This window comes from Mauremys mutica, chromosome 2 (genome assembly GCF_020497125.1).
Source record: "Mauremys mutica isolate MM-2020 ecotype Southern chromosome 2, ASM2049712v1, whole genome shotgun sequence".
Taxonomy (NCBI): Eukaryota; Metazoa; Chordata; order Testudines; family Geoemydidae; genus Mauremys; species Mauremys mutica.
Genome location: NC_059073.1, coordinates 201925611 through 201940411, shown reverse-complemented (window position 1 = coordinate 201940411; position 14801 = coordinate 201925611). Strand labels below are relative to the sequence as shown.

The following is a 14801-nucleotide window of genomic DNA, read 5'->3' as shown; positions in this document are numbered from 1 at the left end:
ACATACATGACTGTAATTCATGTAAATACACATTAGCCATTTGATTCTCTTTGTTGATTGAAGAATACCTGTATATTATTTCAGATAAATTAGGAATATAGGAATGAAGTGATGAAAGGTTCTTCCCATATGCTGCCCACTCCACCATGCATCCTATGTGTTTTATACTTGCCTGCTCTTCCTCATTCGTTTCATGCCGCTTTACCCATGCAGTGACTTCAGAAATCACTCCAAAATCTCAGTGTCATTTGTAGGGCATACATACCTAGAAAGCTGGAATAGGGCTATCAGCATGAAAAGAAAGCTGAATCCGCTTTGTTTATTTGACAAATCTACAGTTGAACCTGGTAAACAATGTTTCTTGCCATGAAATGTAAATTATATTTCTAAATAATAGGCTTGATTCACTCCAAGGTTACTTTGGCTTCCATTGGTACAACTCAGGATGGAGCATCCTGGTGGCAACAAGACCCCTTGGACGGTGGGTTGTAGCAGTGAATGACACTTACAACCTCCTGTCCATTGGGCTCCTGCCGCCAACCAGTACAGCTCCAAAAGTAATGACTGAGCATAGGTAAATGGACTCTTGGGACATGTGCTGATTCAGTGAATCTTCTGGGCAGCTGCATCTGGCACAGCTTCTATGAAGCCCGGCTTGCAACTTAATATTGCCCTCCACATATGAAGTCCTCAATGCAAACACTGTGTGCCCTCCTCCATGACTGGATTCCCATTTGCCTAAGGTGGCCCTGCTAGCACTAGGAGATACCATGTGTTCTTTGTGCCAACAGGGTGAACTGAACCCGCACTTTTGGATGCTTTTGGTTGAGGGCACCATACTAGTGAAAAAGTGATATTTTTGCCACCAGCAGATGAGAGCTGTGTCTGCCAGGCCGGCAGTAATTCACAAGAGTTTTACAGCTTTTAGACTGAATGATAAGGTGGACTCAAAGCTCAGAGGCACAAGTGCATTTTACTGTCTATTTTTATTACCTATGCGCTGTACAAAAACCATCACACCTGATATTTTATCTCCGGATACCTACCATATAAATACCCTGTGTTGATATTACAGCTTTGTTGTGTCATTGCTCATCTTTTCAGGGAGTGCTTAATTTTATACCCCTGATTCTCTCTCTTTCTCTATGTAGTGGCATCAAATCACGCTATGGTATGTGTAACAGCATCCCATCAGCCCAGTCCTCTAGTCTTTACTCAGGCAAAATTCCCACTGACTTCATTGCTAGGTTTGTCTGAGCAAAGACCGCAAGATCAGGCTCCAAACCTACGCATGGGCTCACTGGATGGGTGTTTTATCTTTGACTTCAGTGGATTTCACCAAAGAGCTGCACTAGCAGAACTGAATGCTGGTTTTCTTGGTGAAATATTTCTTAGATTCTTGCAGGAGTCTGCACTGTGTTATTCACAATGGGCCAGTTCCTGGCCAGGTTGAAATCAGTGGGAGTTTTGCCATATACTTCAATAGGACCAGGATTTGGTCCAGCATATAATTCACCTAGTAAGTGTCTCTGGAGTATCATGTATAATTCAGTTTAATTTTTTAATTTGTAGCTACCTCATCCCTGAATTCCCAGCTTCAGCAACTTCAGCATCTTCAACAGCTCCAGCATCATCAACAACAGCAGCAGCAGCAGCAACAAGGGCAACAACAGCAGCAGCAAACAAGCCAGCAGCAGCAACAAGCTCAGCAGACACAACAAGCCCAACAACCACAGACGCCACAACAGCAGCAGCAGACGCCACAACAGCAGAACCAAACGCAGCCCCAGAGCCAGACCCAACAACCGCCAGCCCAGCAGTCCTCAAACTCCCCTCAGAAACCCAACCAGTCACCAGGACCTGGCCTTCCATCTCCACTCACTTCTCCAAATCCACTGCAGGTATGATGGTCCCTGGTGAATAGAAATCTCTACTGTGTAGTGACGAATAGTAAATTTCTCTCTTCTGGAAGGCAGCAATCCACTCGTTGCGGGGGAAATAAAATGCACACTGCATGTTCTGAGCATACACACTGATCCGTGTCAGCTAATTTGAATCAATCCTTTATGTGCATGCTGCTTTCAGCCAAAAGCCTGCAACTTGTTTTGTTTTTCTAGTTTCCCAAGTGAAATTCCTAGACTGTTTGCTTCTGAAGGGCAAATATTATCTTTTGCTCCTGAAACAAACATCGTAAGCTCCTAGGTGAAACAGGCCAAATTCTTCTCTAGTGTAACTCTACTGGGTTCGTGGGTGTTATAGCAGAGATCAATTTGGCCCACCAATCACACCATCTGCTATTTTCTGAAACAGCAACAAAGTCAGCTGCCATTTAAAGTTATTATGCTCCCCAAAAGATCATTATTGTACATTCAGAATTCTGCTGTCATAACATAAGTGTTCAGCATGCTTTAGCTTCCACTGTTTCCAAAAAGTTTCAAAGCAGAGGGTAGGAAAGGTGTCCTTTCTCTCATCTCCACATTTTATCATTAGTCTTATTGAGAACAAAAGCGAAATTAAACAATATTGAGACTCCTATGGCGGACCACAAATCCAGAGTGAATTCCATCCTTAACTACTCACCCCACTGTCATGTCTGAAATGCTGGGGGCAATAATAGTTACAGTGACTCATGGCTCTTTTTGTTGTTCATAAGACCTTTTGTTGACACGTGGCTAGACATAACTGTGTCTACTTGCAGAGACAGGGCCTCATTCTTCTCTCAGCTACTCTGGTTGTATACTGGTGTAACACCATTAAAGACAGTGGAGAGCTACTCCTGATTTACACCAGGGTGAGAGGAGACTCAGGCCCACAGTCATGATCTGAAGACATCAAGAGATGGAGAATCCATCACTTCCTTTGGTCATTTGTCTACAGTACTGCAGACAAAGGGCTACATATAAAGGCATAACGAGAATTAATGTTTGGGAGTTAGAGCCAAAGAAATCAAATTAGAAATAAGGCACAAATTTTAACAGCGAGGGAGATTAACCATTGGGACAGATGACCAAAGGAAGTGATGGATTCTCCATCTCTTGATGTCTTCAGATCAAGACTTGGAAGAGATGCTTTAGCCAAACACAAGTTATTGGACTCCACATAGGGGCAACTGGATGAAATTTAATAGCCTGTGTCATAGAGGAGTTCAGACTCTAATGGTCACTTCTGGACTTAAAATCTATGAATGTCAGCTAATGTGTGCACAAATTTCAAACAGCCAGCTACAGCTTTATCTATTGGGGAGCAAGATCTCACACTAACTTCAGTAGTGCAGGAACAAGCCCTGTGTGCCTAATTATTGCACTGTATATAATACAGTGTGTACAGTCTCCTGGTGTTTGGAAATCCCTCAGATTTGTAGAGGTAACTGACATAATAGGCTTACAATTCCATCAAAGCCACTACGATCCCATCGGGCACTTTATAATTAATTAGATTCATGACTCTAAACTAGACTTGAAAAGGCATTGGTGGATATTAGAACTTTTGTTCATAATATTTCTTAAGACGAAAAAAGTATATAGCTGTATGTCAGCCAGAAGCAGGTGAAGAAGCAGTGCTCAGATCCCGATTAGAGTTGAGTATGATGGGGCCAAAGCCTTGCAAGCAGTTCCAGAAAGTTTTGTTTAAAAAAAACACACTCTCACAAGATCAGTTGTTCTTACTTGAATTTCATCATCTTGGATCCAAATCCCACAAGAGCAGTTTTGACTACACACACAACTATGACTGTGAATACACACAAGGAGAAGATCTCTGGAGTAAAAAGGTGCTGTTTTTATACAGTCACTTTTCAGAGTAGAACTGTACTTTAAACAACGGCTAGAAATACTGCAAAAAAAAGGTTTTTGTTTATTTTATTTTATAAACTTTGCCATTACTCTTTTTATGCTCTGTCCACACTGTGGTTTCAGGCCTGTTCCCCTTGCATCTTTAACTCTATAATGATTTCACTATTTTCAAATGCTTTTTACACAATTAATACAATTGGTTTAAATGAGGCACTCAGCCCTGTCCGTGCTGGCCAGTCAAATCATATGCAGCCTCATTGAGACTAAACTGCATTAAAACTGTGTTTTAAAATGGTTCAGCTAATACACTAAAAGTCCATTGGAGACAGGTCCTTATTCTGTGAACCTTTTCTACAGCAACGCATAATGCTGCTAGAGCTCCTACTGTGTATTGTGTTAAGGGCTACTTAGGCACTACTTAGTGCACAGTCCATCATGTTAGAGAGGACTCTGGGACTCTTTAATATGCAGATTATTGACACATAGAGACAGAAATAGCTCCAAAGGAGCTGCTGTTACATTTTATTGTCTCAGTGCAGCTGCCATGCATGCACACTAAGTACATTTTTATACGCCACTAAAAATGCCTGTTAGCTATTTGCTTTGAAGTTACTGTGCATTTGGTTTTCTAAACAAAAAAAACCATTTTTAATTCTGTTTGTTAATTTCCAACCTATCTCAAATGCAGCTGAGCCCAAACCAGAACCTTTCAATCTGAGAGCCTTTACATTTTGTGTGGGCTCCTATTTCAGTTCCCCAGATCCAAACCCACTTGCTGGAGCGTTGGCTGCAGATCAGATCCAAAACTGCAAGGGGCATATTTCCCAGTTCTGGTAAAGGGGAATCCAAATCCCGATGAGAACAGTTCCTCCTGAGATTTCCACTAGGTAGGACTAAGATCTAATGAGAACTGTTCAAGAATGTCATCAGCGTTGAATCAGAACTTAACCCTTAGCCCTGATGTGGCCTCGAATCTTAAACTGAACTTAATCTGGATATGAACACTCCCTCCTAGGCCCATGTCTGATCTAAAGGTACAGACCAATACAGCCTGCAAAGTTTTAGCTAAACAAAGTCATTTTTCACTTGGAGGAGCACAAAGAAGCATGTCACAGCAGTAACTTCTCTTTGTGTGAGGTACTTATATGGCTTCCATTACCATAGTATCTGAGCACCTTGCAATCTTTAATGTATTTATCCTCACAATACTTCAGGGGTAGGGCAGTGCTATTATCCCCATTTTACAGATGGGGAACTGAGGCACATGGAATCATGACTTGTTTGAGGTCACACCAGAATACTGTAGTGGAGCACAGAATTGAACCTGGATCTCTTAAGCCACCAGCCAGCATCCTAATCATTCCTTCCTGCCTCTCGCTCTCTCCATCTGTTTAGAATTCCTTTAAATTTAAACCTAGCTGACCCATTTTTTAATTTTAATGTGTTTTTAATTAATTGTATTTAGTGCCGCTGAAAGGTGCCAGACTCAGGAATCTAGCACTCATGTTGATGTTACTCTGCCAGTCCTGTGTCAGGGATCTTGGTATGTGTATCAGATTATAACATGGGGATGATGATGCTTGTGCGCCTCCATTAAGACAGTCACAGTCTGATCTGCGGATTTTAAGGGGTAGCCCTAAACTCTCACCCTGCCTTGAAGAGTTTGAGTTCTTGATAAGTTTAAGTATTTGTATGATCATTTCTTTAACCATTAAAATATGGCTACCCACGAACAAAATAATTCTCTTCAAAAATGTTGACAGTTTCACACAGGGCCGGCTCCAGGCACCAGTTCAGCAAGCACGTGCTTGGGGCGGCCAAGGGGAAGGGGCAGCATGTCAGGCTCTTTGGCGGCAATTAGGCGGCGGGTCTCTCGGTCCCTCTCGGAGGGAAGGACCTGCCGCCGAACTGCCAACGAAGAAGAAAGCGGTGCGATGGAGCTGCCGCCGATCGCGATCGCGGCTTTTTTTTTTTTTCCCGCCTCTTGGGGTGGCAAAAACCCTGGAGTCGGTCCTGATTGCACATTGACAGTCAGACTAAAAGCTCTGATTCAGCAAGATCCTTGACCACATGCCTAACTTTATGCACATGAGTAATCCCATTGATTTAGCCTGCAAACCTTTTCTACAACAGAACATAATGCTTCTAAACCTCCCAAAATGTATTGTGTTAAGGGCTAGTTAGAGAACAGTCTATTATGTTATTCAGTACTTTGGGATTCTTTAATATGCAGATCATTGATACCCATACAAATGCTTCCAAAGCAGCTGCTGTTACATTATAACTTCAGTAGGACTACGTGCATACTCAGAGTTAGAGGTATGTTGAATCACGGCCTAGACTAATGGTAAACTCCTTTTTGTCAAGCAAAATTTAACCTTTCAGACCCAAATCCTGCAGTCTGATCTGCAAAGATGAACCTTTACACCTGTGTTTATCTGGTTTCAGGACTGGGTCCAAAGTTTTTTTTCTTTTGTACAAGTAAACTAGCAATAGCATACAGCAGATATTTGGCATCACCTTATATATCTACTTTATAATACCTGCTTAGAATGTATGTATGTTTGTTTGTTTGTATGTCTGATACTTTAACTTAAAAATCGACCTGGAACTAAATTCAAAGATATTACGGCCTCTAAGGTAATGATCTTTATGAACTAGAATGAAATGTTTTTTGTTTGAGAAATATTAAGGGAATAAAGATCAACTAAGTTAAAATTTGACAGCTTAAATTTCATTTCTGAATTCTTGATTTTTCATGTGGGTTTTATCTTCTTACATTATTCAGGATCTGTCTGAGAGATATTAGTTTAGAACAATGCAACCTCAAAAGATTGTCATGAAAAGCCAGTAATTCAGAAGGATGATTGCGTTTGTTTCAAAAACTCTGAAGGATAACAACAATTATATCTTGAAATGTACAGATGCTGTCATGTCTTCAGAAAGAAAATTAAATGAAAGTGACTTGCTTAGGTATACCTGGGTGAGGTGCTTTCTCTAGCTGATCAGAAATTAATAACGCTGATACACTGCACACTGGCTAAAATTCTCAGCATGATTCTTGTCAGATTGTTCTGTAATATTGCAATATAATTCTATTGCTATCCTTTATTCAATTCAGTCAACTGGATTGCATTTACAAAAAATATATATTATTTTTTAGCAAGTCTTACCGCTATTTTATAATAGCATAGGAGAAATCCTAGTTTTGGTTATTCCACTCTGTGGGCCTGGTTTTGCCCTGACTACTGAGGTGTTACTCCTGATTTACACTGATGTGAGTGAAATAGAGCTGAATGAGGTCCATAACTAATCTCTAAAGGACAATATACCAGATGAGAATTGCTGGAGTGGAGCTGCATTCAACCTCATCCCAGGAGATCCCTTACATACCCCTTTTACCCAGACTTGAAGGGGGGGTAGTTGGTGAAGGAGGAGGTTTTGGGGGTGGGGTGGGGTTTTTTTTGTTTTTTTGGTTTTACACCATCTGAGAGCAGGGGACTTCTCCCCAAGATAGCTGCTGTCAGATTCCAGTTGCTTTGTACCAATTGACGAGCACAAAGGAGCCAGAACAGGGAAGCTAAGCTAGCTCATTTGGGACACACAGCAGAAGACTTCAGTTCTATAAAATTATTGGCATCTTGGAATAAATATAATTCTGAACCTGGATGGTCTCTGCTATTGAAAGGGACACTATGCCTGTTTTTGAGAGACCACCATGCTGAAATTTCAAAGGATAAACAGCCACCTGTTAATGGGCAAATCCTGAGGACTTGCTATTCCATGAATACTTTTAGGAGCCCTCAGGTCTTGATGATTTGCAATATAAATTCAACTTAGAGAATAACTTAGTCCATTATCGGCTTGGCTGCAAGAACAGGACACTTTGTGTTGACAACAGATGTTTAAATCTGGCCCCAAAGACAAGGCTATCTACTGGTTGAACACTGACCCAGGTGTTTGAGCATTATGGATCAGTTGAACCCATCCACACCTATATCCTCAAAATAAGATCCCCACTGTAGGTGGAGAAGGATCCCAACTAATTTCCACTGCTCTGCTCATGGGCAAAGTTGAACAGACAAACAGAAAATCCCCCGTGGAGAGTCTCAACTGTAAAATTATTCTGACTGTATTAAGAACTCTGCGCCAAACCACCTTTTTGTCATAGAAACCTACATACAGTAACTGAAGCTGAAGAAGGAAGATGATAGGTAAAAATAAATAAAAAAGGGGGTGGAGGGGAAGAAGTGGGGGGGAAGGGTGGATGACAACAAAAGCCCTCCAAATAAAAGCAAACCGTAGGCTGGCGAAAGCAAAGTCTTCTTCAGATTAAATTTTCATGCTAATCTTAAATAATGTATTTGGCACCTCAATATTTTTATAACAAAGAAAGAGAGTCAGAAAGACTGAAAAACTCAGCTCTAAATGAGGGAGAGTATGTACACAAACGCCTGGGGCTCCAACAGGCAAAAAAAACAAAAACAAAAAAACCCCACAAGTATTCAAGGGTTAGTTTCTCATTAAAAAAAAAAAGGAGCTCAATTCAACATTTACTGACATTTCCAGGAATTTATTACAAATCTTTGAGATCCAGGAGGAACAACAAAGTTTATATTGCTTTGAGAGTGGCAGGGAAAATAATTAATTTACAGAGGATGTAGTTATTGCCCTGTCTTTCTGTCTGTCCATATTTACAGTTCTTAAATTGTTGTATACTCCTTTCATTCATGTACTCCAGATTAGTTAAGATCTGGATTCTAATACTCATAATCATACTGGGTATCACCTTACTGGCTGACTAGTCACATTGAAATTAATTGGATCACTTCCAGTGTAAGGTACTACTCAGTGTGAGTAAGGGTGGTAGAATCTGGCCCCAAATGATTGAGAACAGCTTGACAAAACACTATTTTGTAAAGATAAATAGTGAAGAAAGTACAGAAGATGTGAACCGCTCCTCTATATAGGATTGGGGACTGGACTAGCTGACCTCTCAAGGTCCCTTTCAGTCCTATGATTCTATGATTCTTCACTTTCAGTACTGGTTAGAAGTGAGATAGTGTGCCTTTACAATATGAGAGGCGATAGAGATATCAGCTGAGAGTTTTAATATGAATAAATTTGTCAAATGATGCAGCAATCATAAGTGGGTTTCCACTTACATTCTTTTTACATTCAAATAATAGCAGGTGGCCTCATCCATAAGAAATGTAATTAATTGGCAGTGTCTCTCTGAAAATGATTTTTCCCCGCATTCAACGAGTGTCATCCACAGCCATTTGCAAACACAAACTTTGAAAGTTTGCTGCAAATAGACTCGATACCATCCTACCTCATTCCAAACAGATAAAGAACATGTCATTGTTTCATAGGGTTGCTTTTTCTACTGAAAAATATACACAGCTGAAGCCCTGTTCCTGAGAATTCTGATAAAAATTGAAACTATTTTTTGTGTGTTTGGATCCGATCCTCATCTGGTATAAATGGAGCTATGCTATTTTCACCAGCTGAGATCCAGCTCCTTGTCTCAAAATCTCTACTGAACAATTTTGTTGTCATTGATTGCACGTACTCATGCACAGCCCATCCCAAACCCATTAACATTGCAATTCTAGGGGCTTGTTCTCACTCATGCTAATTTCTTAACTCTCTTGTCCCCTTGCTTTTGCCACCACCACACTTCTTCCTCCAGATGTGCAGTCCTTTATGGGTAGGGTAACTTACCGTATGCTGGAGAAATTCATGCATCATTTCCAAAAAGTAGCGCTAGCCTTCTGGGTCTCCTCTCTAAAATTGCTACCGAAGCCAGCTCCACCTCTGAGTCAGTCAGAGCTGGTTATTTTAAAGCTAGATAAAATAAGTGTCAGGATATCTTTATCAGATTAAAATTTACTGTGTTTTGGTCATGCTTGCATGCTATACAGTAGGTGATGAGCTCACATTTTTCATATTAATCTCTGCCCTCGTTGTTTCCCTGGAGGATGAAAAGGAGGAGGAGTATAATACAATACTTGGAGCTTATATACTGCCTATAGAGACATTTGAGAATTTTCACACCTGTCTACAATGAAGTAATTATTATTATACCCATTCTACAACTGGATAAACTGAGGCACAGGGAGCTTTAGTGGGGTGTGTGTGTGTGTGGATACACAGCTGTCAAGAGCTCAGGCAGGAACAGAACCTGGGAGGCCTGATTTCCAGTCTCCTGTTCTAGCTACTGATCACTTTTGCTAGCAGCATGTTCATATTTTTGTGTGGTGTCATGCTCACAATCCTGGAAATCTTACAAGTTCTTATACTGCCTGTGATGGGCTGTTCACCCCACACCAGTCCTGAAGAGGTCAAGGTGGCTCAAAGGCTGCACCCGAGGGGCAGGGCCGGTTCCAGGCACCAGCACAGCAAGCAGGTGCTTGGGGCGCCCAACGAAGAGAGGCGGCCCGTCTGGCTCTTCAGCGGCAATTCGGCGGCGGGTCCCTCACTCCCTTTTGGAGTGAAGGACCTACCGCCGAATTGCCGCCAAAGAATGAAGCGGCGGCGGTAGAGCCGAAGTGCTGCAGATCACGATCGCGGGGTTTTGGATTTTTTTGCTGCTTGGGGCGGCAAAAACCCTGGAGCCGGCCCTGCCGAGGGGAGAGTGAGGCTCTGGCTACACTAGAGAGCTTACAGCGGCACAGTTGCATCAGTGTAGCTGCACTGCTGCAAGCTCTCTAGGGTAGCCGCTCTGAACTGATGGGAGAGAGCTCTCCCATCGACTTAATTAATCCACCCCCAACGAGTGGCAGGAGCTGTGTTGGTGGGAGAAGCTCTCCTCCTGACGTAGCGCTGTCCACACTAGTGCTTAGGTAGGTGTAACTTATGTCAGTCAGGGGGCTTATTCATACCCGTGAGCAATGTAACTTATTCTGACCTGAGTGGTAGTGTAGACTAAGGGCTTGGCTACACTTACAAATGTAGAGTGCCATGAGTTAAACCAGCCTTCGGAGATGGCAGCAGGGAAAACTCTGCAGTGTGTTTACACTGTCAGCTGCAAGCGCACTGGTGTGGCTACATTAGCAGCTCTTGCAACCCCACAGAGAGCAGTGCATGGTGGTAGCTATCCCAGTGTGCAGTGTGCTTTTCAAATGGGGGGGTGGAGTGTGACAGGGAGTGTGTTGTGTGTTTGTGGGGGGAGAGACAGTGTGTTTTGGGGAGGCAGAGAGTGTGTCAGCATGCTGTCTTGTAAGTTCTTGTAAGTTCAGACAGCAGCAGACCCCTCTCCCCCCGCTTCTCTCTCTCTCACACAGACACATGCACAAATGCCTGCCTTGGTGGCAGCAGCATTCCATAGTAATGGTTTGCTTTGTGTCCTGGAGCAGATAACCATGCGGGCTGTCAGAAACGGAGCTTTGAAAGGGGATATCTGCATGCCTGCAGCCGAGTTCAAAACAATGACCAGAGTGGCCACTTGACTTCAGGGGATTATGGGACGCTTACGGTGGCAATGCGTTATCCACACTGACACCCGAGCATTTCAGCTGGGGCGCAGCAAACTCTATGCTTCTCGTGGAGGGGGATTACCAGGAGCACTCCAGCTGCAGAGTCCAGGCTCTTGCCAGTGTGGACACCTCAGGAGTTAGGGCACCCAGGGCTGATTTAATGTGCTCTAACTTGCAAGTGTAGCCAAACCCATAGCCTCAGACTTGACTGAAGAAGAATTGAAGAAGGAGCCCAGCTGGACAGGGGCAGGCTGAGCTTGTATAAAGTTGAGAGCAGGAAGTTGAGAGCAGAAGGGGCCTGCAGGGAGAGAGACTTCAGTTGCTGTCTGGGCACAAAAAGGTGGGTAGGAGGAGACCCAGGCTGTGGGGGATCAAAAGCCCTGGGATTCCATCCCTGACAGAAGGGGTTTAAGAGGAGTTATGGGGAAGAAAGCCGGTGGAAGACAGAGTAGGAGAAAGCCCAAGTGCTGATACTCAGAGTAGCAGGTGGAACTGGGTTGCCTACCAGCCACCGGAAAAGTGGCGCAGGACCAGTGAAGGTGGCACCTGGACAGTTGATCTGGAGAGACTTTAATACCCCTGATGGGGAAAACTATATAGTGACCTGGCCTGAGGGCTGCGTCACAGAGAGCACTGCGACTCCAAGGGGCACATCCAGTGATGAATGAACTCCATTACGCTGCCAGAGTTGCCAGATTGAGAGTTTTGGAGAGGAAGTGCTGCATTCACAAGAATTCACCAGCTGCACTGGAGCACTCCCCTCAGCCTCTGTACCCATTCTGTCCTTGCTCTCTAGTTTGATCCGACTGCCAATAAAAACACAGACAAAATTCCCTTGGTGCAAAATTCAGTGGTGCAAGATTGGACCCTCTATTTGTAACCTTCCAATTTGGTTCTCTTAACCATTGTTAGTGTATTTGAGAATCCCAACGGGGGCTCTGACTATTTCAGCCCTATGTGGACACAGCATTTTGTCTTAACCGATAGATAGGTAGGGATCAGCAACACATCACAGTTCAGGTTTCTGCAACAAAAAGTACATTAGTGCCAAAAGAAGTATAGTTAAGGGTCCTCTTCTCTTCACAGCTGGTTTCCTCCTCCCAGAAGCTTACTACTATTTTGGTAGTTGAAGCACTCGATCATCACATTGTAAGGCTGCTGAATGCTGTATTTAAACAGAACAAAGAGAAGTTTAAGAGTTCTGAAAAGGAATATATAAGAGATTGTCTTCATTCCCTGAGGAGAGCTCCTTTCAGTTGGAGCACTGGCTACCTGGTCCATCCAAGTATACTCTGCAGGTGTTGTTATTTTCAGAAGCGCAGAGAGCATCAGTCTCTGACTCACATTTAAAGTGAAAGAAATTAATCTTCAAGCCAAACAACTGGCATTATTAACACCCCAGAGGCTGAGTCTAATACAGGAAACCATTTGCCAGAGAATTCTTGAAAGCAGGGGAAAGTAGAGCTGGCTTGCCCAGCAATTTCTGGATTCTGAAAGGAGAGTACTTAATAAACTCCCTAAAGCAACTAGAGTATTTAGTAAACTGTAAAAAAATAAAAGCAAAAATATTCCCCAGGGCAAATTTTGGAAGTGATCCATATCCCAAGAAGTCTTAAATTTCCAGGGCCTCTATAAGTGGTAGGATGGCTATTCCTGTTGATGGCACAGCAAGCCTCAGGGATCCCAGTGACAGAAAAATCAACACAGCTCGGAGACGTTCTTTTGTAGCCAATGGAACTGTCTGTCTGTCATCAGTGTATTAGTCTTATGTCTCCTGCTTTTCATCACTGGCTCCAAAAAGTTAATAAGAACCTGGAAGTATCCCAGAACCAGTGGCTTATTCCCTCCCCCTGCCCCTACACACACATTTTTCACACAGCCACAAGACTCTTTAGGTGAACATCGTTTATAATATTGTCCTTACAAAAGAATCCAGGAACAGAAAAGCAAGGGTCCAATGAACAATGTACCTGCTGGCTACATCCAAGAAACCTCTTTCCAATCTGACACTTAAAGGTGAAGAGTTTTTATATGTGAAATATACTAGGGAATGGCATCAATTTAGGAAAGAGGCCATGGAATAAAATCGCTTGAAATCTCCAAGCCACCTCTTGATGCACATTTATTGGAGACAAACTAGAGATATTATAATCACAGGGGAAAAAACAAAAGGACAAGGAGTAGAGATTAGGACTGGGGTTTTCAAAGCTCCTAAATGATTTAGCAGCCCAAGTGCCATTGAAACATGTCCTACTATGTCACTTAGATGGTTTTGAAAGTCTCATTTTAGATGATGAACAATGGGTTGCCTCCAGTTCTGGCAGTTCTATGGTTCCACGAACTAAAAAAGATATACAAAAAGGTAGGAACATTTTCATTCTTGTTTATGTAATGCCCTACAGATTTGAGGATATCATAAGCATTCTGATTATGGACTTCACATAGGGCCTTTCCAGAGAAACAAAGAACCTCTTCCTATGAGTGCTAAATGCCCTCAATTCCCATTCAGCAATTAACACCTCATAGGATTGGGCCAAAGGGCACTTTTTTCTGTTTAGGGAGTTAACTGCAAGTGGCCTGTTTTTAAAATATATTGGAAGCCCTCAGTCTTTCTAGCCCTGTGAGAAACATTTCCTTCTGCTTGGAGACACATGGCAGGGGTGCTGGAACAATGTGTACAGTGGCGGGTGCTGAGAGCCATTGAACCAAACTGTAAACCCTGAGATAATGGAAACCACTTCAAGCCAGGGGGTGTGGCAGCATCCCTAGTTCCAGCATCTATGACACATGGACCAAGTGAAAACAGGCAAATGGTATGAAATTCTCTGAGTAGCTCACTGAGTCTGACTGGAGAGCAATATCCTGCAGATGTCATAGAATTAAAGCTTCATCTTCACCTCACAAGGCTTGCTTGGCTTTCAGGTGCTGACATAAAGAAACGGGCAAAGCGCTCTGCTCTGGGCTTTTAAAAGTTTTAAAGTAAGTCTTTTCAGCAGCACTGTGGAGATCTCTCTAAGTGTCCACCTGTGGATTCTCTTGGCAGCTGTAGCAGATTTAAAGAAGGATGAATGTTAAAAAAAAAATAATGATTTTCTGTAAGCCGGAATGTTTTGAGAGAGTGACTAAGCACAGTCCTGAAGATTATGAAATTTGCTTAAGTGTTAATGGGTTGATTGCTGAGTTAGAGTCTGCCGTCTTTACTGGAAATTGATTGACTGGTGCTGCAGGTCTTCACACTTTATGCTCGGATTTGACTCGAAAATTCTGCCAAGTCTTTTACTCTGAAATTTATCTTAATTAGATCTGAAAGACCTGCCACAGCAGAATAGTCACACCGATTAAAATGAAAAACAGGAGAAATTACTGATCAAATTAATCATAATGTCGGGTTACAGCTGTAGGTCTGATGTAATTTGCCACTCCAGTGAGTTACATCGGCCCAGGCACAGGAAAAAGAGCTGGCTTTACGCTGATCCGTAACACCAGCCAGCTTCGGGCAGCCCATCAGGACGCTTATTCCCTTCGTTCT

General features: G+C 42.7%; 1 protein-coding gene across 1 annotated transcript in view; it reads left to right on the top strand.

Moving 5' to 3' along the window:
• The window catches only part of POU6F2 (POU class 6 homeobox 2), a 352462-nt gene that overhangs the window by 233887 nt on the left and 103774 nt on the right, over positions 1 to 14801 (top strand). Inside the window, exon 5 of the mRNA XM_045006755.1 lies at positions 1573 to 1901. Within this exon, the coding sequence (XP_044862690.1) occupies positions 1573 to 1901 (329 nt within the window). The remainder of the gene's footprint in view (positions 1 to 1572; positions 1902 to 14801) is intronic.